The sequence below is a fragment of a genome, unplaced genomic scaffold (assembly GCF_019419815.1).
Source record: "Pyrus x bretschneideri cultivar Hongxiangsu unplaced genomic scaffold, Pyrus_bretschneideri_v1 Contig22, whole genome shotgun sequence".
In the NCBI taxonomy this organism is placed as follows: domain Eukaryota; kingdom Viridiplantae; phylum Streptophyta; class Magnoliopsida; order Rosales; family Rosaceae; genus Pyrus; species Pyrus x bretschneideri.
In genome coordinates, this window is record NW_025999524.1 from 1,377,885 (window position 1) to 1,405,163 (window position 27,279).

Below are 27,279 nucleotides of genomic sequence, written 5' to 3' on the forward strand. Positions count from 1 at the left end.
ATCTAATCAAATAAATTTGATTGGATAATCAAGGTGGTGAGCCCTGAGCTTCATAACCTAAGCCAACAATTTGGAAAATGTAGCGTTCCTTGTGGACAACAAGCACACGTGTGACCAAAGTGTGGAAGGAAAGAAGAGAGATTGAGAGAGGTGTTTGTAGAATTGTAAAGGAATGTGTGTTATTATCCATCATACATTGTGCCTTTATTTATAGTTGTAAAAGGAGATAAGATATTCCTTATTCCCCAGGTAATGCAAGTTGTAATAGGAAAGAATAACTGGAATAAAATCTAATATAGGATTTACACAATCAAATTTAAACTAGGAATATTTACAATAATATGCATATATATTAATTTTTTAATGGAAGGGGTAAATTATATTTTGCACCACCATGATTTTGCGTCCGGTAACAATTTCATCCATGTTTTCAAAATTTTAAATCTATCCCTTTAAATTTACAATTTGTTACAATATTGGCTTCTTTTCTGTTTAAGATTCATATTATAGGTAGTCGACGTGAAGAATAAAGTGTCGGCTGTCGACTTTCTGATGTATTTTTTTCTCATTCTTTATTCGGGTTTGAAACCGACAGCGTAAAATAATTTTACATATGCGGAATTAAAAAGACAAGAGATTATAAGAAAATACTTAAGGTTAACGAAATGCTTTACGCAAAACTGAGCGAAATAATGTTTTAAGATTTATATAGCAAATCCTATTTAGTCAAATAATATTTGGTGGTTGTTGTTACTGTATTGGCTTCTTATGTCTCGACGCCAACGAGTGCGCCGCCGAATTGGCCGATCTTGGAACCCAAGACCAGTGGCAATCCTGAAAGTCTCCCCTAAGCCGTAATACCTTAGAAATAACGGGGAAAGCCTCCCAGCTGCCCCGCGTAGAGCCCTGATCCAAACTAAGGATATTCTCCTTAGAATCAGACTCCACAATGATGTCCTCCAATCCCAACACTTTGGCCATGTATTGGCTTCTTTGGGCTTCCTCGGGGCCATGTGAAGCTTAAATTGTTTTAGCGAGAAATGTTCATCTACTGAATGCCGAAGGCGAGGGCGACCCATCCAACTCACAACAGCGGGTAACTCTATCACCACTCGAAGAGAATTGATGTGTGCACCGCGCGGTTTATAATATAAGTTATTTTTCTTTTTCTTTTTTGGTGCACATTTTTATTATTATTTTTTATTTTCTGTTTTGCAAAGAAATTAAAAAAAAAAAGGAGCATTTTCATGGTAAGTGGAAGGAAGGGACCCTGAAACAAGAGAGAAAAACTCATCACAAAATACTCTCTCTCTCTCTCTCAGATCCGAATCTCTCTTCCTCTCTCTCTCTCTACACTTCTTCCCCAGATCTCTCAGATAACGTATTCGGATCCCGTATTCCGAATTCGGACTGTCCAATTTGCCGTCCGAATCAGTTGGTTGATCGCCTGCTGCTGCTAGGTTTGCCTCCCCTTTGCGGATCCGATAGAGCTTTCCCGGAGCTTCAACCACGGACCCAACCATGAATCCCTTCTCGTCCGGAACACGCCTGAGGTAACAATCCACCAAACCCTTACTTATTTCCCAATTGTCAAATCACTTCTTGAATTTCAAATACGAATGTATTCATTCTTCAATTCTGTGAAATTCGGTTCGTTTTCGATGCTATTTTTCGAGATTCGGCATCGCCGCTGGGTAATTGTGTAGTTAGGAGTCCATTGGAGCTGAAATTACTGGCTTACGATTCTGTTCTGTGATCTATCAATTTTAGTAGGTTTGGTCCAACTAGCTGGAGCTGCTTCTATTGCGAAATGCGTGTTGGGGTTCATTTCTCCATCAGGGGCGGTTAGTTTAAATTACCTAAGTAAATGTTGGAATGTGTGGACTTGCACAACGTAGCGAATTGCATTGTTCTTTGGGTGTGTAATCTTTTGCGGCATCATAGGCTGGTGTTTGCCTCTTTGGAAGGAGAATACCTGATCTTTAGTTCTTAGGAATTTCTCAGAAGGTGTGGAAGCGCCGGGTTTGTTCTTGTGAAGATTCTTATTAGAAGGAGCAAAAGTGTTGACAAGGTGATTGGCCGAGTTTGTTTAGTGTAAACTCTATGTTAGGGAAGCATAGTTCTACTCTTCAGTTCAATTGGGATATAGTATATTAAAGGGTGTTCGGCCTTGTCAAAGGGGGTAGGTTCTTCTTGTGGAGTGGTCTATTTTGGCTTTCTGCCTTGTTAGTGCATAGATATGACTCATGAGTAAAATGATACATGGGATGTCAAGGTTTTTGTATTTTGAGAAAATCTTTTAAATTTCGGAGTTCATCAAGTGCTAGACTAGTTCATCAAGTGCTAGACTTTTACCATTTTTTCATTTATACCACTTAGAAGCGTGAACCCTATTTTTATGTTGGAAGTAATACATTATTAGCAATGTGGTACCTCTTAACATGGTCAGAGACTCATGAATCATGGTGCAGCTTGATAGAAGGATTCCCTGGTACTCTGATGGTTCAATTTAGTGTCGCCATAGCAGGTTTGCAATTTTGAAGGCATGTCAAGTGCTTGAAGGGTGATTAGCTGCCACTAGGGAACTAATTACTGTTCTGAATTAGGTTTGTGATCCTAAAGCAATGTCAATAATAGTAGCTACGCAAGTTGGCACATATTAGCTGTTGAAATTTTGACGTGATCTTTGATTCCAGAAAAAAATTGAACGCTAAGTGAAATTGCGATGTCAGAGTTCTAACATATCTCAGATTCCACCTTATCTACTAAAAACTAGCTCTTATGATATTACTTTCATTCAGAATAGTTCAGTAGAAAGCTTGAAAGAAATGGAAACTAATAGTCAGCTGAAGTTAATGGCCTTTAGGTCCATGAAGGCACAATGTTGAAGTATTTAAGTTACAATGTGTCAAAACTTCTCATTCCTCTTAGAAACTGGGATTGGCTGGAAAATGAGGTGATTTCAAATATTCAAGTCTTGTAGAAGGAATTGCTTTCTGGATCTCACAACCTATATAGTTTCCAAATCATACATAGAATTTCTCTTTCTACTTTTGAATCTATTTTCATGAAGTTTGTTAAAGGAACTTCATATTGTTTATGAATGATGTACCCAAAACAGTACAAACTAAATAGTTATAACCTTGTTAGGATATTTTCCTTAATGCAAGATGATTGACATGCATAATGTTAACCTGATCACACGTGTAATATGTTATGAGGCACTTACTGTCCGAATGCAGGGACATGATTCGGGCTATACGTGCTTGCAAAACTGCGGCAGAGGAACGTGCTGTTGTAAGAAAAGAATGTGCTGCTATCCGTGCAGCCATAAACGAAAATGATCATGACTACAGGCATCGTAACCTTGCTAAGCTCATGTTTATCCACATGTTGGGTTATCCCACACATTTTGGTCAAATGGAGTGCCTGAAGTTGATTGCATCTGCTGGTTTTCCTGAGAAGAGAATAGGGTATCTTGGCCTCATGCTGCTTCTTGATGAAAGACAAGAAGTTCTGATGTTGGTCACAAACTCATTGAAACAGTATCCAACTCTTAGATGACTATTTCATTAGAAAAAGCCTTTCTCACTCTGACCTGCTTTTCCCCCCGCTTTAATATCAATGAATACAGTACTCTCACAAGCACACAAGATAGTGTAAATTTGTATTTCCTAGTAGCAACCTTAACTTATATGCAGAGATCTCAATCACACAAACCAGTATATTGTGGGACTTGCTCTTTGTGCTCTGGGAAATATTTGTTCAGCTGAAATGGCTCGTGATCTTGCACCAGAAGTGGAAAGGTTGCTGCAATTTCGAGATCCAAATATCCGGAAAAAGGTACTAATATACTTTCATGGATTCTGGCCAAGATTTTGTTGTTTTTGAAACTTGTGTATGGCATCATATGTTAATCTCACAAGATTGGAAATATGGAAGGGAGAAGGAAGGGCCACAACTATTCTAACCCTTGAAATTTTACCATTCTGGAAAGTGTTGATAATGACATTCTTTGAGTTCCCTTTTTCTTAAACTTTCTTTTATAAAAATTGTTTAGTTCATGGGCAGTAAACCGGATACCATGTCATGGTCGCCTTATCAAATTATTTCATTACTAGATGCAAGAACTATACCATATGATTCAATCTTCGAGGTTCACTCCTTGAACGATGCCAAGATTCTGCACCGTTTATTATGCACATGGCTGAATTTCTTACATGTTGTTTTGTTCAGGAAGGAAACTAAATGTCCTGTTAATGGATATCTGCTACATATTTAGTTAATGTCTTATATTAGTTCTTATGGTCCGCAAACACTTAAGATATCTGGTCATTGAGTTTCTGTGCAAACCAGCTTTTTTGTTGTGATGGTCTGCTTTAGGAATTTGCTTTTACAAATTTTTAGTCCATCCCTTATGCACCTAAAATGCAACTTTCTGTAGCTGTACTAAATAAATATATGCAAGTTAGAATTTCTTTTGCAGCAGAAGGTTGATCCCAAATTAGCCAATTCTAAATTTGTTGTACATATCATCTTTTTCTGGTGGCTTCCCCTTCTTTTTGAAGGACAAAAACTAGTCGAAGTGTTGAAATTTGACATTTGGATCTTGTTGGGGAAAATTTACACTTGTTTTTTTTCTCCCTCAAATTGTGTGATAATTTCACTTTCATCTTTTGTTTCTTTCTTCTGGATTCCTTATGTTTCTTGTATCAATTTTTTTTTTTTTTTTTTTTTAATAGTTTGAGCTGACTACACTCCCGTCAAATGTAGGCAGCATTGTGCTCTATAAGGATTATAAGGAAAGTCCCTGAGTTGGCAGAAAATTTCATTAATCCTGCTGCTACCTTACTTAAAGAAAAGCATCATGGCGTTTTAATAACAGGGGTTCAACTTTGTACAGATCTTTGTAAAGTCAGTGAAGAAGCCCTTGAATATTTCAGAAAGGTAACTTGACTATGGCCTATAATTGGTCTTCTTTACAACTTAAAAGGATGCAAAATTCCTTGCAGAATTGGAGTTCTTATGCAATACGATTGTTGTAATTGGGATTACTTTTGCAATGTTAATTAATAGTCTGTTTTTTATGTCTTCTTGTAAATTGTACAGTGTTCATATGGGAGACTATTCATACAACTAGAAAGATCTTTATCATGTTGATTCCTTGAGCAAGATAATTTAGCTTTACCATTCACCAGTTCTTATTGCGCCACAGTACTGATTCTACTTTCATGATTTTTGTAGCAGATCGAAATTTTGAGTGGTTAACTCTGGTTAATCTAGAACATATGAACTTTAGCACTTAGCAGTTATGTGTTATGGATGCTCCTATAGAGAGTTGTGTTTTATTTTAATTTGAATGTGTTGTTTTAAGGAACTTTTGAAAAATTAACTGAAAATGTGAATTGTGTTGTTTTCTAATAACTTGTCCTAATTGTGAATGCAGAAATGCACCGATGGATTGGTCAAAACACTAAAGGATGTAGTGAATAGTCCATATGCCCCTGAGTATGACATTGCTGGGATCACGGATCCTTTCCTACACATTAGATTGCTAAAGCTTTTACGTGTGTTGGGCCAAGGAGATGCAGATGCTAGTGAATGCATGAATGACATACTTGCCCAGGTAAGTTGCGACCAAGTTTATTTCATGCTATCTTTGCTATTAGCCATTGCAAACTATTAATCTTTATGTATTACTGCTATAAAAATATTTCGACTTCAACGGTACCTACAAAAGAAAAATTTCAACCTCACTTGTGTACATGATAACAAAGGATGAAAGGAAAGAAAGAAAGAAAAAAAATAGGTCACAATTTGCATGTCATAAGCTACTTTTCCAATATTGAGTTCGGGCTGTGAGAACTGTGGAAAAACGATCACATATTAGTCCATGTTTCTGCAACCATTATTCTTTTGTTATCAATGTTGTAAAATTATTTCAACTTCAACATTACCTACGAAAGAAAAACTCCAATGAGAATATTCCCAAAACTATTAGCTTCATTACCTTTGTGTTTCGTAATTTGAATTACATTTTGATTTTCTTTCTAAAGTCGATTGTTATTTTTTCCTAGGTGGCGACAAAAACCGAGTCAAACAAAAATGCAGGAAATGCAATTCTATATGAATGTGTTGAAACTATCATGAGCATTGAAGATAGTGGTGGCTTACGTGTGCTTGCCATCAATATCTTGGGAAGATTCTTATCAAATCGTGACAACAATATCAGGTCCTTTTATGATACTTTAACTCATGCAAATTTTATTCCAAACAGTAAGCCATTCAGAGTCAATATCTTGTGTTGAATTTTTCGAACTTTGGCAGTTGTTTAGACATTACATCTTAGTGCATTGTGGTTCTCTACTTGGTTTGTCCACTTAACTCTGAATTGCTTACTGTTTGGAATAAAATTTGACAAACCATTATTTAAGCTTTGTGATCATTTGACTTTATTATGTTCTTGCTCGGCTGTTTTCCTGTTTTGTTATTTCGTTGTAATTTTTTGGTCTTTTATTCCTTTCAGATATGTTGCATTAAATATGCTGATGAAGGCTATTACAGTTGATGCTCAAGCTGTGCAGAGGCATCGGGCAACTATCTTGGAATGTGTAAAGGTACACTGTTTGCTTATGTTTTGCGAGAATTAAGAAGGCCTCTTTTTCCATTAAATGTTGACTCAAATGCCTTGTTATTCAACTCTTCTTTAGCCTTACATGTGCTAATGTACAACTTGAAAATCTTGTGACTTGAATGTTCTTTCAGGATTCAGATGCCTCAATTCGGAAAAGGGCCCTTGAGCTTGTTTATGTGCTTGTGAATGAGAGCAATGTGAAGCCTCTAACAAAAGAGCTAATTGACTATTTGGAAGTAAGTGATCAAGAATTCAAGGGAGATCTTACTGCAAAAATTTGCTCCATTGTTACAAAGTAAGATATGCACTTTATTCATATAAAAGAAAAACTTATGCAGTTTAAGTTTGGAATGGGTTTTTTCTTTTTAAATTTAGCGAAAGAGTTCATCGACTATTGGGGGGAAGGGTGGGGTTGTGATGCTGCCCCATATTGTAAGATTATTTTACAACGACAAGGTTCAGCATTCCATTGGATTTTTGTTTTAGCAATTATTGTTTAATGTACATTCACCTGTCACGATTTAGGTTTTCCCCCGAGAAGATTTGGTACATTGACCAGATGCTAAAGGTTCTCTCTGAGGTATAAATCTAAATGAAGTGTTGTCAGTGTTAATTAAGTTGTATTTGTGATGGTCTTTGATCTTGCACATGTTTTTGGCATGTTATACCTAATGCTTACTTGTTGAATTTCTCCATTTACTTGATGGTTATTTCTACTTTTATTTCTTTAAAATCCTAAACTGGGAATTTGTTTCAAAGAAGTACTGATCTTTATGTTGTGCTTAGTAGGCTGGAAATTTTGTAAAAGATGAAGTATGGCACGCACTTATTGTTGTGATTAGCAATGCTTCTGATCTCCATGGGTATACGGTTAGGGCGTTATACCGAGCATTCCAATTATCAGCTGAACAGGTGACATTGTCTTACTTTGATAGGATTAATTCTCAATTGTAAAAGGGTGGTGCTATCCACACACCCTTTTTTACCTTCCACACACACCTCTCAACTTTTGGCCGCCAGATCAAATGAATTGAAGAGATTCAAAGGATAGAAATTAACATGGGTGTGTGGGAGGTAAAAAGAGGTGTGGATAACACCACCCTTTTGAAATCCCTATTATCTCGAGTATCCAGATGCATGTCATTGGTGTTTTTAAGTATAATATTTTATACAGGAAAGTCTTGTTCGAGTAGCAATTTGGTGCATTGGAGAATATGGTGACATGTTGGTTAACAATGTTGGCATGCTCGATATAGAGGACCCAGTGACAGTGAGTGCGCCCTCTCCGTGTCTTTCATTCATCTCACCTTTCTGCATTCATCTTTTATTTGTATAAAGTTCATGCAGCATCTGCATTTAGCATTGTTATTTATTTTAACATGAAAAGCATAAGGAATCTGTGCATACCCTCGTATGCTCAATATATGAGCTTTTAGTAGCCAGGCTGTCTTTTATTTATTGAAAACTTTTCTGAGGTCATCTTTCTTGCGTAGCATAAAATTAATAAAAGACAGCACTGTTGTAATAAGTTGAAACAGTGATTCAAGATCTGTGATTATATGAATGCCTTTTCTACAAAGTGTTTGTTTATCTTTTCAAGACTAGAAGATTAAATTATCTACATTAGCCATTTTCTGATTTGAAATGATGGCATAGTTAAACACTTCATATTTGATTGAAGATCTCAAATTTTTAGCTGGTAGCAAAATTTGGTGGTAGGGAATTGTGTCTTTGTTAGTTTGCATCATTTTATGTTTTCTTCCACAGTTTCCTTACAAATTAATTTATTTGTTAACAGGTAACAGAGTCTGACGCTGTGGATGTTATAGAGGTTGCAATTAAGCACCATACCTCGGATCTGACTACCAAAGCAATGGGTTTGATTGCTCTGTTGAAGCTATCTTCACGTTTCCCATCTTGTTCAGAGTATGTTTTTTTTCTTGTAAAAAAATTCTGTTCAATTGTTTGAATTTTCCCAAATAATGTGACATGGCGTTAAATGTATTAATCTTAGTTTTCTCTTATGACACAAAGCATGATTGTTATCTGAATGACTTATGTAGGAGGATCAAGGATATAGTTGTTCAATACAAAGGAAGCCTTGTCCTCGAATTGCAGCAAAGATCCCTTGAATTGAACTCTATTATTGCGAAGCATCAGAACATTAGGTATCCTGGTTTAAGAAGTTAAAACTATCTTTTGAACGGAGTAATCCATGTTAAAACTATTTTCTCACCATGCTCCAGTAGCATTTTCATTAAACATAAAAGCTGATAACGAGTTTGTGCAGATCTACACTGGTTGAACGGATGCCAGTTTTGGATGAGGCAACTTTCATCGGAAAGAAGGCTGGTTCAATGCAATCTACAATTTCTTCTCCTTCTGGTGCTTCAATCAATCTACCAAATGGAGTTGCCAAACCTTCTGCAGCTCCTCTTGTGGATCTACTTGATCTAGGTTCAGATGATGTGCCAGCACCTAGCTCCTCTGGTGGTGATTTGCTTCATGATCTTCTTGGTGTTGATTTGGCATCAGCTTCTAAACAATCTGGTTAGTTTGGGAAAGATTATGTCACTTTATTATGTAACTATGGCCAGAAGTACTTAACTGAACCACTATCCTGATTCATCGTCATTACACGTGGTGCATCTTATATTATGTTTAGCCAAAATGTTAGCAAGTGGTAAAAACATAAAAAGGATTTAACACAGTTGAAGCATAAGTAAAGACTGTATTTAAATCTGACATAATATCCCCTAACTAGTTACTTTATTTTTGGGCATTGTAGTGCATTGAAATGAAATACTTAATTCTACCAAACCTCTCTCTGGTCCGTTCTTATCTCTGAAATTTTGGTTTAGTTCTATGAATGGTGTAAGAGAAAATTATGAAGGGTAATGCTTCCCAGCAACCCATAATTAACTGTAATATTCTTCGTCTTAAATTGAATCTGTTTCTTGCTGTGGTGATATCAGGAAGAATTTATATGGGGTCTCAAATTGTTTTGGTGTTGCATTATACATATACCTATAGACAAAAGCGAAAGAAGAAATAAGTATTTGCATTATGTCACTATGCTCTAGTCTCAATCCGCTTAAATTATTCTCTTAGGTGTAAATCATTCTCCAAAAAATGGCACCGATGTTCTACTGGATCTCTTGTCTATTGGTTCGCCAACGCAAAGCAGCTCATCTCTACCAGATATGTTATCTTCCAGTGAAGGAAACAAAACACCTATTTCGCCTTTAGGACTGACATTTCCATCTTCAAATTCAACACAAGCCACTTCTTCTGCGGGAGCTGCCCCTGTGATTGATTTGTTGGACGGCTTTGCTGCCAGCACCCCAAAACATGGTAAAGTTTGATAAACCTTGAGAAGTTATTTTGCAGATATCATGGGGTTTATTTCATCATATCTTTTTCTTTTTCTGTTTTCAAATAAACAGAAATCAATGGCACAGCTTATCCATCTGTTGTGGCATTTGAGAGCAGCAACTTGAAGATGGTTTTCAACTTCTCAAAGCAGCCTGGAAATCCACAAACAACAGTGATCGAGGCTACATTCACGAATTTGTCCACTAATGTCTATACAGATTTTATTTTTCAGGCAGCTGTTCCAAAGGTGATTTTGGTTACTTATATCTACACTGTTTATTGTTCCCCACTCTCAGGTAGTTTAGGTGCAAAGTTGAATGTCTCTTCTAGAATTCACATAACTCAACAACTTGAACCTTTCCTTGGTATCCGATTAATGAAAAAAGAGAAAAATTGCATGCGCTAGTAGATTCAGTCATGAGTGAAGCCTGAGTGGTCCTGTATAGATTCCCACGTCGTACTCACAAAATTATTTAGTGCTTTGTTACTGTATTCCTCTAATGGTATGGTGACCACTGAAAATTTGCCCACGATTTTTAGTTGAAAACTTGGATGTTCTCGTGGATTCAGTTTCTTTGTTGTTAATTTCAACTTGCTGGCCTGATTTTTTCTATGTGCTTCCAATTTGCAGTTTCTTCAATTGCACTTAGAACCAGCAAGTGGCAATACTCTGCCCACAAGTGATAATGGGTCCATCACACAGACTTTGAGAGTTACCAACAGCCAACATGGAAAGGTATGAATCTCTGCTGTATAAATGCTTAGTTTATGTTCTGAACTTGACTGCTGCATGTCACGAAAAAGCAAAGCATGTCATTTCGTTTTAATTATTCCCGTCCTTTGAGAGTTAGCAGTGGCTAACAAAATTTCCTTGTCAAGTAATTATTGTTTTTACTTTGTTCCATCCATTCCCCTTCCGTTCCTCGTATTGCATTATGAGATGCATATACCAGATAGAGCCAGTCATCCGTAGGAGCTGGTGCATGGGTAGAGCTAATGTTTTATTTCTTTTAAGCTTGATCCACATCTTCGGCTTTGTCGTTTCCTTCTCCCCTTCAACTTTTGGTGGATATTGTGGATGGTTAAGAAAATTCACATCCTTTTCAGAAATCGCTTGTCATGCGCATACGGATAGCTTACAAGATGAACAACAAAGATGTCTTGGAGGAAGGACAAATCAATAAATTTCCTCCCGGTTTATGAGGTTGAGTAGTTTGCATAGATGGTAAAGACAGAGATTCAAACGGACAGTGATGTCAGTGCAGTGTTTTTCTATTTTTCATTTGCTCAATTTGGGGTGGCATGTTATGTGGCTATCGAGAACGATTTTTCTTCGGAGCGGGGTTTTATCGAGTGGCTCGGTACCTTCCCCGTTCCCATCCCTTGTAGGAGGTTTTATGTACATTATTACAAATTATTCCTGTACGAAATTGTGGGAATTAAATTTTGCTTTCGATGCACGAGGGGAGGATATAATGTCGAGATCTTGAGGTGCTCTTGTTACATTTTTTTTATCTTGGATTTGCTCTCGAGTAACGTTATTGTTTGAGATCATAGTTGTTTTTGAACAACAAAATCAGTTTATATATATTCGATTTAAATGTAACGATTTTCATTAAATGAAGGCTTATTTTGTTTGTTGTTGTTGTGTTTTTTTTTCTTTTTCTGTTGTACTCGATTTGTTAATTTAATCCTTTTATGTCATTTATATTTAAATTGTCATGGGAAATGGTTAGTTTTTGTGTTTTCGTATTTTTCTCCTCACCCTTTTTCTCTCTAACCTGTGGGTCCAATAGTTGGCCCAAAGAAAATGCCCAATTGCTGGTTGTTGTATTTCGAAGTAGGTAGTGAAGTCATGGTTACATGGGATGGTGACATTGAAGAAAAGTGTTTCCAAAATGATTAGAAGAGTTTTTGGAAAGATTTTTAAACAGTCTTTAGTTAAAATTCAAGTGAATCATGAAAAAGTGCTTTAAGCGCTTTTTGCAAAAAGTACATATCTGGTATTTTTTTTGAAATCCAAAATCAATTTCATCAAAACCGTTTTCAATCATTTTGTAAGCACTTCCAAACAAGGCCCAAAGCTCTTTTTGGTTCAAAGATGCTTCTATGTTTGTGACAACTAGTTATTATTAGTTGCCCAAGTCGTTTCATTGGTTAAGGTAATGTTAGGAAGATCAAATTTTCTACTAAATTTGCTAAATCATGTGATGTGGTTGTTGACAAATAATTATTACTTAAGTATTGATTAACGTGCTTATATTTTATTAGTGAGGTATCACATAATTTACAAATTTAGTCTATCTACTATTTTCCCATTGTTTAATCATGTGATATGGTTGTAGATAACATAAGTGACAGTTGATGGTTGAAATCTTTTAAATTATATAAAAAAATGTTCAATCATTATCTGTCACATCATATAGTCTACAAAAAAAAATGATTTAAAAAAAGAGAGGATCCTCATCAGATCCTCTTTGTGAGAATCTCGGGGATCTTCCAATCACATTCATTCATCGTATATCGTGCGGTTAGTTTTCATCAGGTAATGTTTAAATTCAATTTTAAATAAAAAAAATTATAATAAGTTATGACCTCATGATGTACAATGAACGGATGTGATTTGAAGATCCCCAAAATCCTCACAAATAAAATCCGACCATGATCCTCACTCATCTAAAAATTTAATGTTCCTAGAATTTTCCTAACGACGTTCAACTGTTGATTTCTGTTGACTTTGTTTTGATTTTTATCTTGTCGAGTTGCACCGACCATCGCTCAAATTCTTTTTCTTTGTACATCATTTGGTGGTGGCATCGGGGGCTACAAAATAATCATCTCTAACCAATCCAACTTCACATCTCGTGGTCCCTCTTACATCAAGTGATCCAATATCGTGCATTCAACCTGTTATATATTCAAGATTATTCGAATTTATCATAGATCTAAACTTAAATGTGAAAGAACAGACACACTGCATAATACAAGTTAGACTTGAAACGAAACTCATCTCATCTAATTCGTAGGTACATTTTAAAATTTTAAGTGTTACAATACTTCTCCTAGAGCAGCCACATTATTACATTTATAGAAACGCACGTAAAATTATTAAAATCAGTCACATTTCTAAGTATTCATAGTTACAAAATACAAAAAACAAGAACGGTCAGAATTATCTCACGAGCAACCGTGAACTCATTCTAAGACTGCTCTTATATATTATGAGTTTATGACCCCACACTCCACTTGCTCTTGTTAACGTTTCAATTCCAGCAGCAGGCACACCCTCATCAGTCATCAAAACCACGAGTCCTCTCCTGAAAGATTTTTCAGTGTGCTGAAAACACAGTTTGGTATACCAAATATGATAATATAAGTGATTTGATAATTAAGAAATAAAAATTCTAATAACTTATATTATGACACTTGATTTACCAGGACCGTATTTCCGACATATTGAATCCCTCTTGTGTCCATGTTCTTCCTAGGAAATGGATTCAATAGCAGGATCAAAAGAAGATGGAAGAAATTTCATCCAAAAAGAGGAAGAAATTCTAGAGACTCCCAAAGCAGCCAAAAAGCAGCACTTTGACATGACTCCCCTCTATTTCCTACGCACAAGTATGCATGTGAAAAGGTTTCTGTTTCTTTTATGTTTTTCTCTTTTTCTTTTTCTGTGTATACAGACATCGAATGGTTTGATGAGAACTCATACTTTCGAAGAAAGGACTGTTTCAAATGCTGTGGAAGTTGGAAGGTAGGGTTTCACATTTTTACAACGCATTATCAACCTAACGAGAAAGACTTGGTTGTCATCGGAATATGCATTCCTCTCGTCATGTGCATGACGAGAGGATATATTCCTGGTTCTCATGTGACGTGTGCTATAAGAAGACGGTATTTTATTCCCATTCGAATGCAAGAATCCCCAACCTAACATGTGAACTCCTAGGCATCTCCAGAAAATGCTGAAATGAACCGTAGCATTGGCTCTCCAAGCATAAAGTTTAAGGTAAAGTAAAAGCATTTCTCAAAGTCACACGTCTGAATCGAATTTTACTGAAAAGATAAAGTGCTTCTGCAGCATCACGGCAGGAAAGAGATGGAAATTTCTGGGAGAAAAGCAAAAGCCAAAACTTCTTATTTGAAAAAACAAAAACAAAAAAATGTAAAAAAAAATTGATATCATTGATATATTGAGAAGAAAAACACATATCAGAGTGTAAAATTTCATCATGTACCCTGAGATCTATCACTTCATGGCAAATCCACAGTAAGAGAGGTATTAACCACATGGGTTTCTGCAGAACTTGGAAATTTACCCTTCTTAGGCCACATCCAAATCTTGGATACAGAAAAGCTTTCACCTTTACTTGCACTGTTAATTTTCTTCCCCTCAGCATCTCCGCCACCAACACTGTAATTACTAGAATTCCCACTTTGTCCCACTCTCCCTCTCACAAGCCTCACACTATCACCTGCCCTTTTGGGCCTCAAAGCCACCTGCAACTCTAAATCTGCCACCACATATTGGTATGATCCCATTGAGTAACATCTCCTTGCATCCAAATTGCTTCTGCTGGTTTCTCCCTCTACTCTCTCTCCTCCGCCGCCGCCACCACCAACTCCCTCCTCATTTGTGCTTCTAAATTTCCCAAGTCTCACAGAAAACACCTTCTCACCCGCAATCTCGTTATCTGCGGACTTTTGACCGGCAAGAACCCCACTTCCTCCATTCCCCAAAGAACCACCTTCTTCCATCAGATCATCAAAATCGAAAACCGGGTTTTCGATAGCAATCCCTGGAGTGTGGAGGGTCCCTCTACAAAGAGGGCAAGTCGAATTGGACAACAACCATGTGTCAATGCAATCAATGTGAAAAGCATGACTACAAATTGGGAGCAATCTCAGCCGATCCTTCTCACAAAACTCACACAGACAAACTGGACAATCAAATGGTTCTTTCAGACCCTTAATCTCTTTGTAAAGGAACACAGGGAGAGCATCAATGAAAGCTTGATCCAAGCCGGAATCGTGGAGATGGAAGAGCTGCTGCAATTGTCTCTGGAAAACTTCAGAGCCAGACATTTCTGGGTATCTATTGGATCCAGATATGGATGAGGATCTATGCTTTGTGAGAAATCTAACAAGCAGGTGGAGGATTCCGGATACAAAAAATATAACAGCTAGAACAATTATGATAAATACAACTGATGGGGCAATTTTACCCCCAGAGGATGATGACGGTGAAGAGGAAAGCAAACTTCTTTGCCTGAATTGAGCTTGATTCCAAGACATTTTAAGGGCAGTGGCAAACTAAATTCACCATCAAATTGTAGGATTTTCTCAGAAACGAAACACCCTACAACTTTCAAGTTCCAACCCTTTTTTTTTTTTTTTTGTTAAAACCAAGAAAATCAGATTCCTTGCTTGCGTTCAGATCAAACCCAACTCATACTTTTCAGTAAACAACAGAACAAGCAACAGGCTCATTATTTTTTGTACTCCCAACAAACCCAATGCAGATTTAGTCAACAATGTGCAGAAAAATGTAAACTTTGACCCACTTCAGAAGCCTACCAACTGCCACTGGTTCTAGAAACACCACCACCTCGGTGTTTTCTCAACTTTCAGTTCAGAAATGCAACTAAATACTGGAGTTGAAGTTGAAGAATGTATAAAAAGAAGTCAGGAGCTGTCCAGTTTGCAGTGAACCTACCTGAAAACTGGAAAATCTGCCATTAATGGAGCCCATTCGACATGTGCTTCTTGTCTTGGACTTGGACAGTGTTGCAGGTGATGTGAAATAAAAAAACCCTAAATAATTATGATTTGGCGTTACTCATTGAGATTTGAGGTGGGGTTTTAATTTATCTTGGAAAGTAGTGTGGTTAGCTGCAACAAAAAGAGCAAGTCCGAGGGTAAATTTGTCATTTGGGAATGCAAGGACGGAGACCTCAGACGTGTGCATCATGAAGGACCAAGTTTTGGGAAAAGGATCTTGGGGATCCGGAAGATCTGTGATTGTGTCTATTTATTGTACATTATACGGTTAGAAATTATTTTAAATTTAAAATTAAATATAAATAGTACCTAACAAAAATCCTTTACTATACGATAAACTAGACACGATTACAAAATCTTTTGGATCCCCAGAAAAAAAATCGAGTGAGGAACCTTTTCCCAAGTTTTAGTGAATTTGCCACAATCTTTAGATTTTTGCCAGTTTTCTGGTACATTATTTGGACTTTGTTGCAATTTTACTGTGCAAGTTTGGCAACTCTCGGTTGGCTTTTACGAAAGAGAAAGACAAGACTCCTGGATTGAGGAATCTTTCCTTAAAACACATCATGGCTTATTTATAAAAGATCGTAACTATAATCGAAATCGTTCATGTTGTATATCATTAAGTAAAGATAACACTTACAAAATGATACTTGTGATCGGTTGGCTTTTTCGAAGGGGATGTGTTACTTGTGATGGCAGCTCTTCAAAAGGATGGTCAATAGGATTACTCGCCGTTCGGAAATATTCTAAATAATATTTGCTCGATGATTCAGGCATTGCCCTAATGAAAAGTTGGTTTTAGCGGTATGGAGACGAATAAAGTGGCGCACAGATTAACACGAATGAGTCTGAGTTGTGATAATAATATTCCTTGGTTTAAAGAACCTCCTGATGTAATTGTGGATTTTCTCTTTGAGGATAGTAATTCCTAATTTGTTTCGTGCAGGACACTCTTTTTCCTTTCAATCGGGTTGAAATTCCTGGCAAGATATTATCGAGACCCACTGTATGCACCATATCCTCATTGATTGTATGTATTTCTATCATTAATGAATATCGTACATTTTCTAAAAAATACCTACAAAAGAATCATTTTGACACCGAACTGTATAAAAACAAAAAGACGGATTCAGTAAAAGCATTATAATTCGTCTAACTATTTACTATAATTGATTGACCAAACGATTTTAAGTTTAATTGATTTTTTGTAGAGATAATTTTTATAGATTAATTTATAATATAAACAATTTTGATTACAAATACGAAAATTTGTGAATGGACTACGAAGTATTTTGAAGAACTCTTTTTAAAGAGTGAAGCTCTTCTCTTTTATCAAAAATGAAAGGGATGGCTTTTACCAACCATTGTGATTGGATGGTGCCCGTTTCTTTGTGGGTCCGCAAATATTTGGTCCATGGACAGTAGTCCAATGTGAGGATCTTGCAAGTTGAAATGGGGCACAAAAGCCCAATTATTAAATGCACGTGCCTAAAAGGCTAAACTCAAACTCTATTTTTTGTTGTAATTTTTTTATATTTTTGGTTTTTACACCATTAAAGTTGGTTTATGTATAATTTAATTTAAATAAATTTGTGTCAAGCTCGTCATTCACAAAAGTAGAACGAAAATTATATTTGTTGCTATTTAAGTTTATACTTCAATTATGACGGGTATACAAGAATTGGTATCGTACTAATTTTCGACTTCCTAGCATGTTAAAACACGTAAAAAAAAAAAGACATCAGTGGGCGACTGATTAAATTTTGTAACTAAGCAACCAAGTATCAAATCAACTAGAGATAAGTAGTTGATAACTTTTATCAATTTCAAATAAGTAAAATCATGCATCTAACAAATCAGTGCTTATTGTACAAAACAATTACAATAAATGAACCAAAAGAATCATCAAACCAGAGGCTATAGCGATGGACATGGTGGCTGATTAATATGTCTCCAAAACTGAAGGGATAAGAACAAGCAGAGAAGCCAGTTGTTGCAGACACTTGTTAAAATGGGTATGGTAAGTCAAAGGTTCTCTTATATTCCAACAGGCTCCATCTTCTTCAATTCACGTCTATATTGTTAGGCACATTGGGACCAAGGTGTTCCAGGAACACCCAGAGACCTATAAATAAGCATGTGAAGGTCTTTTGGGAATCTTCTAAATGTTTTATAGGGTATTTTTTTGTGCCTATTAAGTGCCAATTAGTAGAAGGTAAGGGCAAAAGCATGTAAGTTGTCCTTGCTATTCACTCTAAACAATACTTATCTTTGTGCAACTCCACCCTTTCGAAGAGGGCAAGGGCAAGTAAATATTTTTTTTAATCTTTTATGCTTTGAAAATAAAACAATTGTAGCAAGTGGTTCTCCACCACTTGCCCTTGATTTTGTGGACTACTTGAGAAGTTTTTTGAGCTTGAGGGAAACATTGTTGCCTTTATCCTTGCTTTTCACCAATTAGCGGAGATGCTCTACATGTTTGATGTAATTTCTGCTAAGTATATATCGGTAGGTTGCGTCAACAACACTCGATAAATGCTCTGGATAACACTCATTAGATTGCTTCAGCAAATGTTGATATATGTTGTCATGTGCGCAACATATTTCATCTGAAGACAACAAGCTTATCAAGTGTTCGACAAAGGAAAAGAAAGATGGAGAGGTCTTGGTTATTTTCAGTTTGAAAATTTTATTTATTAAAATAATTTATGTTGAGTTTATTTTATTTTCCATGTCACTACCACGTCATTTAATAGTATGAGCACAATTATTTTAACTTTTAATTAGGACTTTAGATATAATTATATCCAAGAGTTAGTTAGGAGTGTAAAAAATGTTTGTCAAAACATTTGTCTCTTGATCCTAACCCATACATTTGAGTGCTTAATGATATCCCATATCTAAATGTAGAGAGATATAGAGAGACTCAAATAGTTCCATGCACCTTCACGGATGAAATGACAGTCTTTTAAGTATGACTCACACCACTATATGATATTAATAAGAGAATTTTAACGAAAAGTTATCGGTACTGTTTACTTTAATAAAAAAATATATTTTTACACAAAAAGTCAATTCTGGTACTATTCACTTTACCATTTATCTTGTTTTTATCGTTAAAACTTAAAACTTTCAAACCATTTTCATTAATTTTCCTTATTAACAATTCACTTGTATTATTCTGCTTATAACGAGTCACTCGTATTATCACATGTTCATGCATTAGTAAAATCACGTGCTGATTTGGCCACTGCACCGAAAAATTTCTCGATGTGGACCCCAGCCAATTATTAGAATCATGTAAAGCTCGAGCGTGGCATGGTCTTTGGTTCCTAACTGAAACAAGAAGTCGTTGCTACTTGCTAGTGTATATCTGAAAATGAATGAATCAGTTCAGGACACATATGGCTGGAAATTAATGATGAAACTTGTGAGGATGGTAGGCCATGGAATACCACGTTCTTTGGTCTGGCATTTTGTATCTTTTTGGCCAAACACTTGCTAAGCCAGTAAAAACCATGAAACTGAGTACTTTAAGTGATGAACTGTAACTAGTTTTTTTATTTTTTTTTATTTTTTTTATTTTTTATCACGTTAAGTTACTTTTGTTACACAATTTATGTAGAACATGTGTTCTTACATGTAGAGATTAGATACACACCAAACTGGGTAGAAGAAAATTGCTCCTTACAGACAATCTTGGCCACTTTAGGAATGTTGCATTTTCAAAACTCAGAGACTTTAAATTAATCTGCTTCAGTTAAAAGTAGATGCGGATCACGCTAGCTGGGTACTGCAGTGTGTTTGACCCTTCGTATTCAAGCTAGAATTTTCCATTCCAATAAATTTCTTTAATTTAGAACATTGCGCTTTAATAGAAAATAATGGGAATTGAGCACAATTACTTTTCACATGCCACTTGCTGAAATGATTTGAGTTTAGTATATATCGTGGATATTTGATCATTGTATCGTCAATTATTGATAACTACCTTGTCGGTGTCCAATAGTTACGTCGCTGATATTTAATTTTAATCAGTTCAACAATTGAGATTTAATTTTCGGTCATTTCAACTAATGTCCCCAAAAGTAACTGACTTTATAGAAACCAAGTTAGAATTAACGTAGGAATTGTGGGGGCAGTTATTACAACCAAAATAGAGACATTAACTTCCCAACTGCTTTAGAAGTTTCTTTCATAAGATTCATAAATACATAATGTTGGGTACGTTTACTCTTCTAAGTGACTTGTTGACTAGGGAACAAAAATTAGCCTCAAAATCTATCTTTTTGTCCAGGTTAGCCAATCTCAGTAAGTAGATAAAATAAAATCTTATATATTGCACTAAATTTTCACTTGGCCAAGCAGTTAAAACTCAAAGGCCCATCGAATTCCACTCAAAATTTGGTCAAACTCTTCAAAGTTGCAACGACAGAATGCTACCAAAAGGATAAAAATAAACAGTCAAAAATCTATAAAATGTGCAGTATGATTAAGGTTCACATTTCACGCATTAACGTGGGGTTTCATTCTACTGAAGAATTCAACTCGGATTCAGTCAGCCTTATTCGCCGTGGATGCAGATTAGCTAATACTTATTAAACTGCGGCAGATTATCTGTGGCTTCCTCTTTCGAGGGATCAGATGTACGATACCTATGGCGTTGAGATGATAAAAGCCAGCATTGTACTGTGAACTGTAGAAATCTGTGGCTTTTGTCGATTTTTCTAGAGATTACATAGTAATTAAGCTGAGATGAGATAATTATCGTCCCTCCCTTGATTAGGAGCTTATATATGTCCTAAATGTTGATTGAAATGGCTTAAATTTACAACCAGTAGCATTGCGTGCAGGGAAATATATGTTTAATTTGAAGAGGTGGATCAGTTCATGGTGATTAGGATAAAGTCTCAGGCTCTTAAAAAGGAAAACCCTAGAAATATTACGAGCTGCAGCCAGCAGTGGAAGAGAAGAAACAAAATTCGGTGATTATATAGAAAAATATCCTACTTAAAAAAAACCAAGAAATTATATGGAACCAAATGGCAATCGATTAAGGCCATACATATATATATATATAGCGGGCCGGGTGGAAATTAATATAATTAAGAGAAAGAACATACATTTAATTACCATCATACATAATTTAATAAACTGATTAAGATCGAAATGCATGGCATCACAATTCACAAGTAGACCCATCTCATAGCTTGTAAATCTTGGAAAGCGCTTGCAAAACATTAACCTGCAACCTCAGCTGGAGTATATAATCTGCGGTTTGAAGAAAAAGCTGGTCCGCCTTCAACCCTTTCCCTCCCGGAATCAACATTTGCAGCTTCTTCACCTTCACCTGCACCCTCGACCTGCCTCCTCCACCGCGGCCCCTCGCCACCTGCCTCCGCCTCTGCCTCCTCCTCATCTTCATCGTCTTCATCTTAGATGAAAAAGAAGAAGAAGAAGAATAGCCTCTCAGGCCATGAAAATTATTCAAAGAATAATTATTCATATTGTATGGTGTTTTCCAAGGTTTGCTAGCTAGTGCAAATAATGTAACACAAAGGCAAAGGCAGAACAAAAATTGCCAAAAAAACCAGAGAAAGAATGATTTGTTGAAAGTTTGGTTCTAAAATTGAGAGAGATGATGAATGATGGGAGGGCTAGGCTAATGCAGTGCTCTATAAATGAAGGCAAAACTACTAAACAGGACGACGGGGCCATGTGAGCCGAGCCATTCATGTTTGTGTTTGTAATTTGGCTTTTTGGACTTGTATGGGCTGGGGACACCCTTGAATTTTCTCTCACGAGCACAATTTTGATGTCCTCTTTCCATATGGGGCATCCCCTATGGACCCCTTTAGCCTTCACCTTCAAAAAGACCCATGCACGTGTTTGCCAGCTCTCTAGGTTTTGAGTATGATTGTTACACCGTTACGTGTGAATTATATATACAAGGATCTTTATAGTGGTTTATATTCTACTTTTAACTGCATCGAGAATGTTTGTTATAAAACCTCACACATATATACACTGAGGTTTTTTTTGTAATGATGCCTCAAACCTAGTGCAATATTGCAAATGTAGTTAAGTTAAGAACAATATAAATGCGATTAGTAGGGAGTCGTTGATTTGTCTTTTAAAATTTTGACATCATGTAGTATTAGTTATCTACTCAAGACTCAAGTGGATTGATTTATTAAGAGAATCGTGAATCTTGAGACTCCAAAAAATTATTTTGCGTGTTTCTTTCTTTTTTTGTTCTCATCAAGGAAGAATGTATGATGTTTTTAATACTCTAGATTAAAATTTTTGTTAGGTTAATATATAACATATGAGTAATGTTAGGTACATCAAAAGTTTAAATTAAATTTTGTAAATTATGTGATGTGTCATCAATAAGAAATAAACACGTTAATCAACAATTAAGTAGTAATTTAATCACTAATAACCACGTCATATAATTTAAAAAATTGATATCCTTAACATTATCCGTAACATATAAGATTTAGGTTAGCGTGAGTCACATAATTGCATGTAATTAGTGATACGAGGGATTTCTCTCCCACCACACTCCAGTAGGGTATTAAACTTGTATTACCACATCTGTCTCGTAATCCCTGAATCCCGGCAGTTGCCGTCCTCACACGTGTGCAGATGTGATTCTCCACGTCACCCTTTCCTCAAACTCATATCTCACGGCTCATAATCGATCACACACACTAGGACACCACTGTAGGAGTTTGTTACTTAGTGTGTTATCCAACCTACGCACGAGTGATCAAATATTAGGAGGATATAGGCGCATAACTTGGGAGATTTACAACCGTTGGATTAATTTGGTGATATATTAATTATATTCTTGTACAATATTTGCTTTAAGGAAAGTAAATTAATTAACTAATTTGTGCCATATTGTGTTATGTTGGCTGGCAAAATTTGAATTAAAATGTAACCAGTTTGGATGGATAATTGTATCAAGTGGGTTTTGTAACGTGGTTGGACCCAATAGGGCATGTTACCTCCTCAGTGAGTTCATATATCCATCGTCTTCTTTTCCAAACAGATTATAGTAGATGAGGGAACATGTGTTATGTGATCAACCATATTTTTCTTATTCAGGTAAATGAAGATTATAATCAGCTGTATGTATGAATGGAAGGAAGGTAGTATGGGCACCATTTTTGCCAACTTGTCCAATGTTCTTGATGATGAATAATTTTAGCAAACAATAATTAATGTTTAAGACATGTCACATTTTAGTATCGCATGGTCTGAAAAGTCGTGGTTTGTACATTATCTTATCAGATCTTAATGTATGTATATATATGTTATTTATATGCATATATCACTTGCCTAATTGCATGATATTAAAATGTGATACAAAAATGCAGTATGTTCAATTATGAAAGAAAAAAATTTGTTGAATTTATGTATATTAAAATTTCTCTGCCGGCTTGTAGGATACACAACATGACCTAAACCCTAACCCTGTAATATGTGAAGAAAGACTACCATTGTATATCACATTTTAATACCTCATTATGTGTACATAAATGTCGGTTCATGAATTTCTCTCATTACATAGTAGCTAGTTCCATATATCGTTTATCACATTATATGATGCGACGCATTATTCTGAAGTTGTTTTCTCAATAAGGATGATTGTAGTACAACTTTTTTTTTTATAAAACAAAGGGTAGTGCTATTCACACACTTTTATTAATTTTTGTCTATTGATCTTCTTCAATTCATTTGATTCAAATAACATAACTTGAGAGAGGTGCGTGAGGCGTAAAAAGGGGCATGCATGTAAATAGCACAACCCTAAAACAAAATGCATGATTAATCTTAACTTTTTAAAGTAGGACGATGTAGATGTGAAACGTCCATCCTTACACCCGAAGGCAGATGGTCTAATACGCTATGGGAGCCTGCCGCCCCGTGTATAAGAATCTACCAAGGCCAACCCTAGCAAAAAGGTTCGGATTTTGGTGAACCCCTCTAGCTAGCCTATGGATTGCGTAAAAAGAAATATCGTGAAAAGATGAACTAGCACACCAGCTATTTCAGCATGCATGACCTAGCGGTCCCCTACAGGGCGATCGGAAAAATTTCCAGGGTTTAAGAGCGACATCGAACCTACGCATGTAAGGTATGAAGACGACATATATATTTATATACACGCATACACACCCACACACTACATGAGCACACCCACACACACACATGTAAATACACCCGTATTCTACACATACATTAATGCATGCAGATGCAATTAATTAAGGACGACCCAAGCCAATAAGGCTATCCGCTTTGCGAAATTGAAGAGGAACGTCTATCATGTGCAATCTTAAGCTTACATTAATGCATGCAGATGTAGTTAATTATTAAAAATTCAGGCTCATGGTATCATATTTGTGATCATATATATGCACGTACATGTAGATTTTTGAGATATATATATATATATATATATATATATATATATATATATATATGTACACAAGCACACACGTGGCTCATGGTATCATATTTGTGATCATATATATGCACGTACATGTAGATTTTTGAGATATATATATATATATATATATATATGTACACAAGCACACACGTGGCTCGTGGGTTGAGTTAACGCAAACAAGCCGGCCGGGGGATGAATAAAATGAGGGGATATTGAAGAAATCATATGCATTGTCGCAGAGAGAAGCCAACTATTAATATTTGACGTGCATGCTTGCTGGCAATAATCGTGATTTATATCAAATACAGCGTTCGAAAATAGATGTTTTCGATTGCTTTGACATTACTTGACATTTAATCTCGACCAACTGAGTAATGGATCGGGTAGGCACGTCATGTCAACTACGTGGTGGTTGCTTTCTATCGATAGCCATTTGATGTTGGCTATTCATATTAACTGAGTCAGTTTGAAGGGCGGTTGATCAAATATACTGCAGGCGACAACTATGCATGATGCTTGCATGCATGAATAAAGTGAAATTGAGCCAGAATTTGTGCTTTTTATGCATTGAGATTTGAACACAAGATTTTAGATGCAAAAGTATCATGTAAATTATCAGCTCTTTGTAATACAAGAGTTACGTATTTATATAATCATCTATTACATAAGTGATATTATTAATTTGGCGCAATAGGTTAAAAAAATATGTCATATTTACTAGAGGAATGCACCACTTATTACAATATAGTTAAAAAAATGAATATAATCAACTTTATTTACATATAACGCACGACCAAAAGCTTTGACATGATTTTTTGGAGGTCAACTTGGTGGCCACTTACAATCTGCACTCGATATATATGCATGTGGCATGTCAACTCATTGATCTGTTGTCACTATTGATTCCATATGTATGGCCACAAAAAGATGTTGTCAACAGTAAATTAACCTAAAAATTATGATCATTCACATCATAATATTTGGTTTAGAATTTTCGCAATGAGTATGTTGCAAACATTCCATCGAGTCAATATTAATTGATCAGATGAAAACCAAATGAGTATAATATATAGAAATACCTCCTTATAAATAGAGACGTTTGTTGTGTAGCTAAATTATTTATGAACTTTATTTTTATGATTTTTTTAATACATGAGGTATTTCAACTACTACGGGGTGGCTCAGGAGCTGGAGATGAATTCCAGGCCCGTATTCCACACGGCATGTCCTGAGTTTGGTTCTTAACGCTGATGAATTACACGATGGTGACCAGGAAGATGTTGAAATGCCTTTCTGAGTCTTCCTGGTCCCCGAAAATGGTGGACTGTCATGACGAAGCCCATCAGCTTGTCCCATTTTAAGAAATACAAATACATGAGGTGTTTCATCAAATATTGGTGACAAATTGATCTCCTCCAATGCAGTTGTGGTAATTAATTATTTCACATGTATATATCAATTCATGTTTTAGAATTTTAATCATGTGGTTCTCATTAGTCTATTATATTAGCCCACCTCACACAAATCAAAAATCCGAATCTCTCATTCTCTCTTTTCTACGGCCGAATTTTTGAGTCATTGAGCTCTGAACATAGTGATTCGGAGACGATCTCAACTTGCTTTGGTATAACATAAAGACTAGCGCGTGACTCCTACTTTAATGAACTACATACTGTAGACACACCACGTTCCATTGAAACAACGTTATGGAAATAGAGAGATCGAGGTACACGTGATGCTGATCCTCATGAATAAAAACCAAAAACACAAAGTCACATGAACAGGCGCGATCCGGGTAGGGGACCTCGTCTAATATCAATTACAAATCCACATGAGACTGAGTCAAGTAGGGTACGTAGTTGTAGTAGTGGACAGATCAAGCTAGGCTTAGACATAGAGTGGTGGTCGAGGTCTTCAAAAGAGTCTCTTTGTCCACCTATCCATGTAGGTCTAGCTATAGCTAAGCTAAGCTTAGTTTGTCCCTCTAAGTTGGTTGATAGGATTTGACCAAAAGAAAAGTTGCATGAAAGGTAGATCGAGTCTCCTGTCTATGGTTCCAAGGTTGGAGTATTGAGATTAAATCTACTACCATTTATCTTACATAAAATGTATGTCATCAAACTTGTGCAAGATTATATTTTATCCAATCCATATTTGCTTTTGAGTATAAATATGTAAGATTGTATTAATCAATAGACACAACTTGACACTTGCCGTTCCTTTTTTATTGACAACGTGGCATCATTTATTGTATAAACTTCATAATCAATATTGTTTATTGTCTTTATCATTATATAACAATTATATTTATAAAAAAAAAAGAGAAATTATTTCTACTTCATTGATTCAAATCTTATTCCTTTTCAATTTTTAATTAAGGTTCTTAAATTTTAATACACGTCATTAATTATTTCAATAATAAAATATTTACATGACAAGATAATTAAATTTTATTTCTTTTCAATTAATTGTACTTCTAAATATATTCATGAAGTGTTAGAAACATTACATTTGGTATATTTATATTTATAGCTAAACTTTATATCATATATTTCTATTTGTACCCATTTTCAATTTGCAACCCTTTTTTAAATTGTACCAAATTTTTATTTTTTTTTTCAGTTTTAATTTGTACTCGTATATTAATTTAAACTTTTATTTGTACTCATAATTTTTTTAACATTTGATTTGTACCTGTAATTTATTTATAATGTACCCATTTTTCTTTAAAATTGTACCAGTTTGTTATATGTAAAATATATCAATTTTTTTGTTTTATAAGTACCATTCTTTTTATGTAAAATGTACCCATTTTTTAATGTAAAATCTATTTATTTTTTAATCTAAAAATGTACCTATTGTTTTTTTTTTTTATATAAAATGTACCCATTATTTTTCATATAAAATGTACCAAAAATTAGAATCCCCTGCACTTTTCTAATACTCTTTAGATTAAACATTTGTTCTATGTTAAAATTTGATTAGGACGCCTAAACAATAGCTATGCCAGCATTTTTATATT

The 27,279-nt window shown here is 35.5% G+C and overlaps 3 protein-coding genes across 3 annotated transcripts; 1 reads left to right on the forward strand and 2 right to left on the reverse strand.

The window, feature by feature from the left end:
• The first annotated feature begins 1,245 nt into the window (after positions 1 to 1,245).
• On the forward strand, positions 1,246 to 11,649 carry LOC125477629 (AP-1 complex subunit gamma-2-like). The gene is made up of 18 exons (XM_048584977.1): positions 1,246 to 1,553; positions 3,243 to 3,545; positions 3,702 to 3,843; positions 4,774 to 4,947; positions 5,447 to 5,626; positions 6,078 to 6,232; positions 6,527 to 6,617; positions 6,766 to 6,929; positions 7,160 to 7,214; positions 7,424 to 7,546; positions 7,809 to 7,904; positions 8,433 to 8,560; positions 8,698 to 8,802; positions 8,925 to 9,184; positions 9,746 to 9,988; positions 10,081 to 10,256; positions 10,641 to 10,745; positions 11,117 to 11,649. Exons 1-18 carry the CDS (start codon positions 1,522 to 1,524, stop codon positions 11,210 to 11,212), a joined length of 2,628 nt encoding a protein of 875 aa, XP_048440934.1. The 5' UTR covers positions 1,246 to 1,521; the 3' UTR covers positions 11,213 to 11,649.
• Positions 11,650 to 14,176: 2,527 nt separating this feature from the next.
• On the reverse strand, positions 14,177 to 15,998 carry LOC103953503 (RING-H2 finger protein ATL46). Its single transcript, XM_009365238.3, has one exon. The coding sequence runs from the start codon at positions 15,305 to 15,307 to the stop codon at positions 14,267 to 14,269; it is 1,041 nt and encodes a 346-aa protein (XP_009363513.2). The 5' UTR covers positions 15,308 to 15,998; the 3' UTR covers positions 14,177 to 14,266.
• Positions 15,999 to 20,824: 4,826 nt separating this feature from the next.
• On the reverse strand, positions 20,825 to 21,528 carry LOC125477806 (transcription factor PAR1). Its single transcript, XM_048585281.1, has one exon. The coding sequence runs from the start codon at positions 21,300 to 21,302 to the stop codon at positions 21,000 to 21,002; it is 303 nt and encodes a 100-aa protein (XP_048441238.1). The 5' UTR covers positions 21,303 to 21,528; the 3' UTR covers positions 20,825 to 20,999.
• Positions 21,529 to 27,279: the final 5,751 nt, after the last annotated feature.

What these genes read in the sequence shown, in the direction of transcription:
- LOC125477629 (XM_048584977.1), top strand. Translation starts at nt 1,522, where the DNA reads ATGAATCCCTTCTCGTCCGGAACACGCCTGAG. An exon ending in CCCTTGAATATTTCAGAAAG is followed by an intron (nt 4,948 to 5,446) that starts GTAACTTGACTA and finishes TTGTGAATGCAG; the next exon opens with AAATGCACCGATGGATTGGT. An exon ending in GCGAAGCATCAGAACATTAG is followed by an intron (nt 8,803 to 8,924) that starts GTATCCTGGTTT and finishes GAGTTTGTGCAG; the next exon opens with ATCTACACTGGTTGAACGGA.
- LOC125477806 (XM_048585281.1), bottom strand. Translation starts at nt 21,302, where the DNA reads ATGAATAATTATTCTTTGAATAATTTTCATGGCCTGAGAGGCTATTCT.
- LOC103953503 (XM_009365238.3), bottom strand. Translation starts at nt 15,307, where the DNA reads ATGTCTTGGAATCAAGCTCAATTCAGGCAAAGAAGTTTGCTTTCCTCT.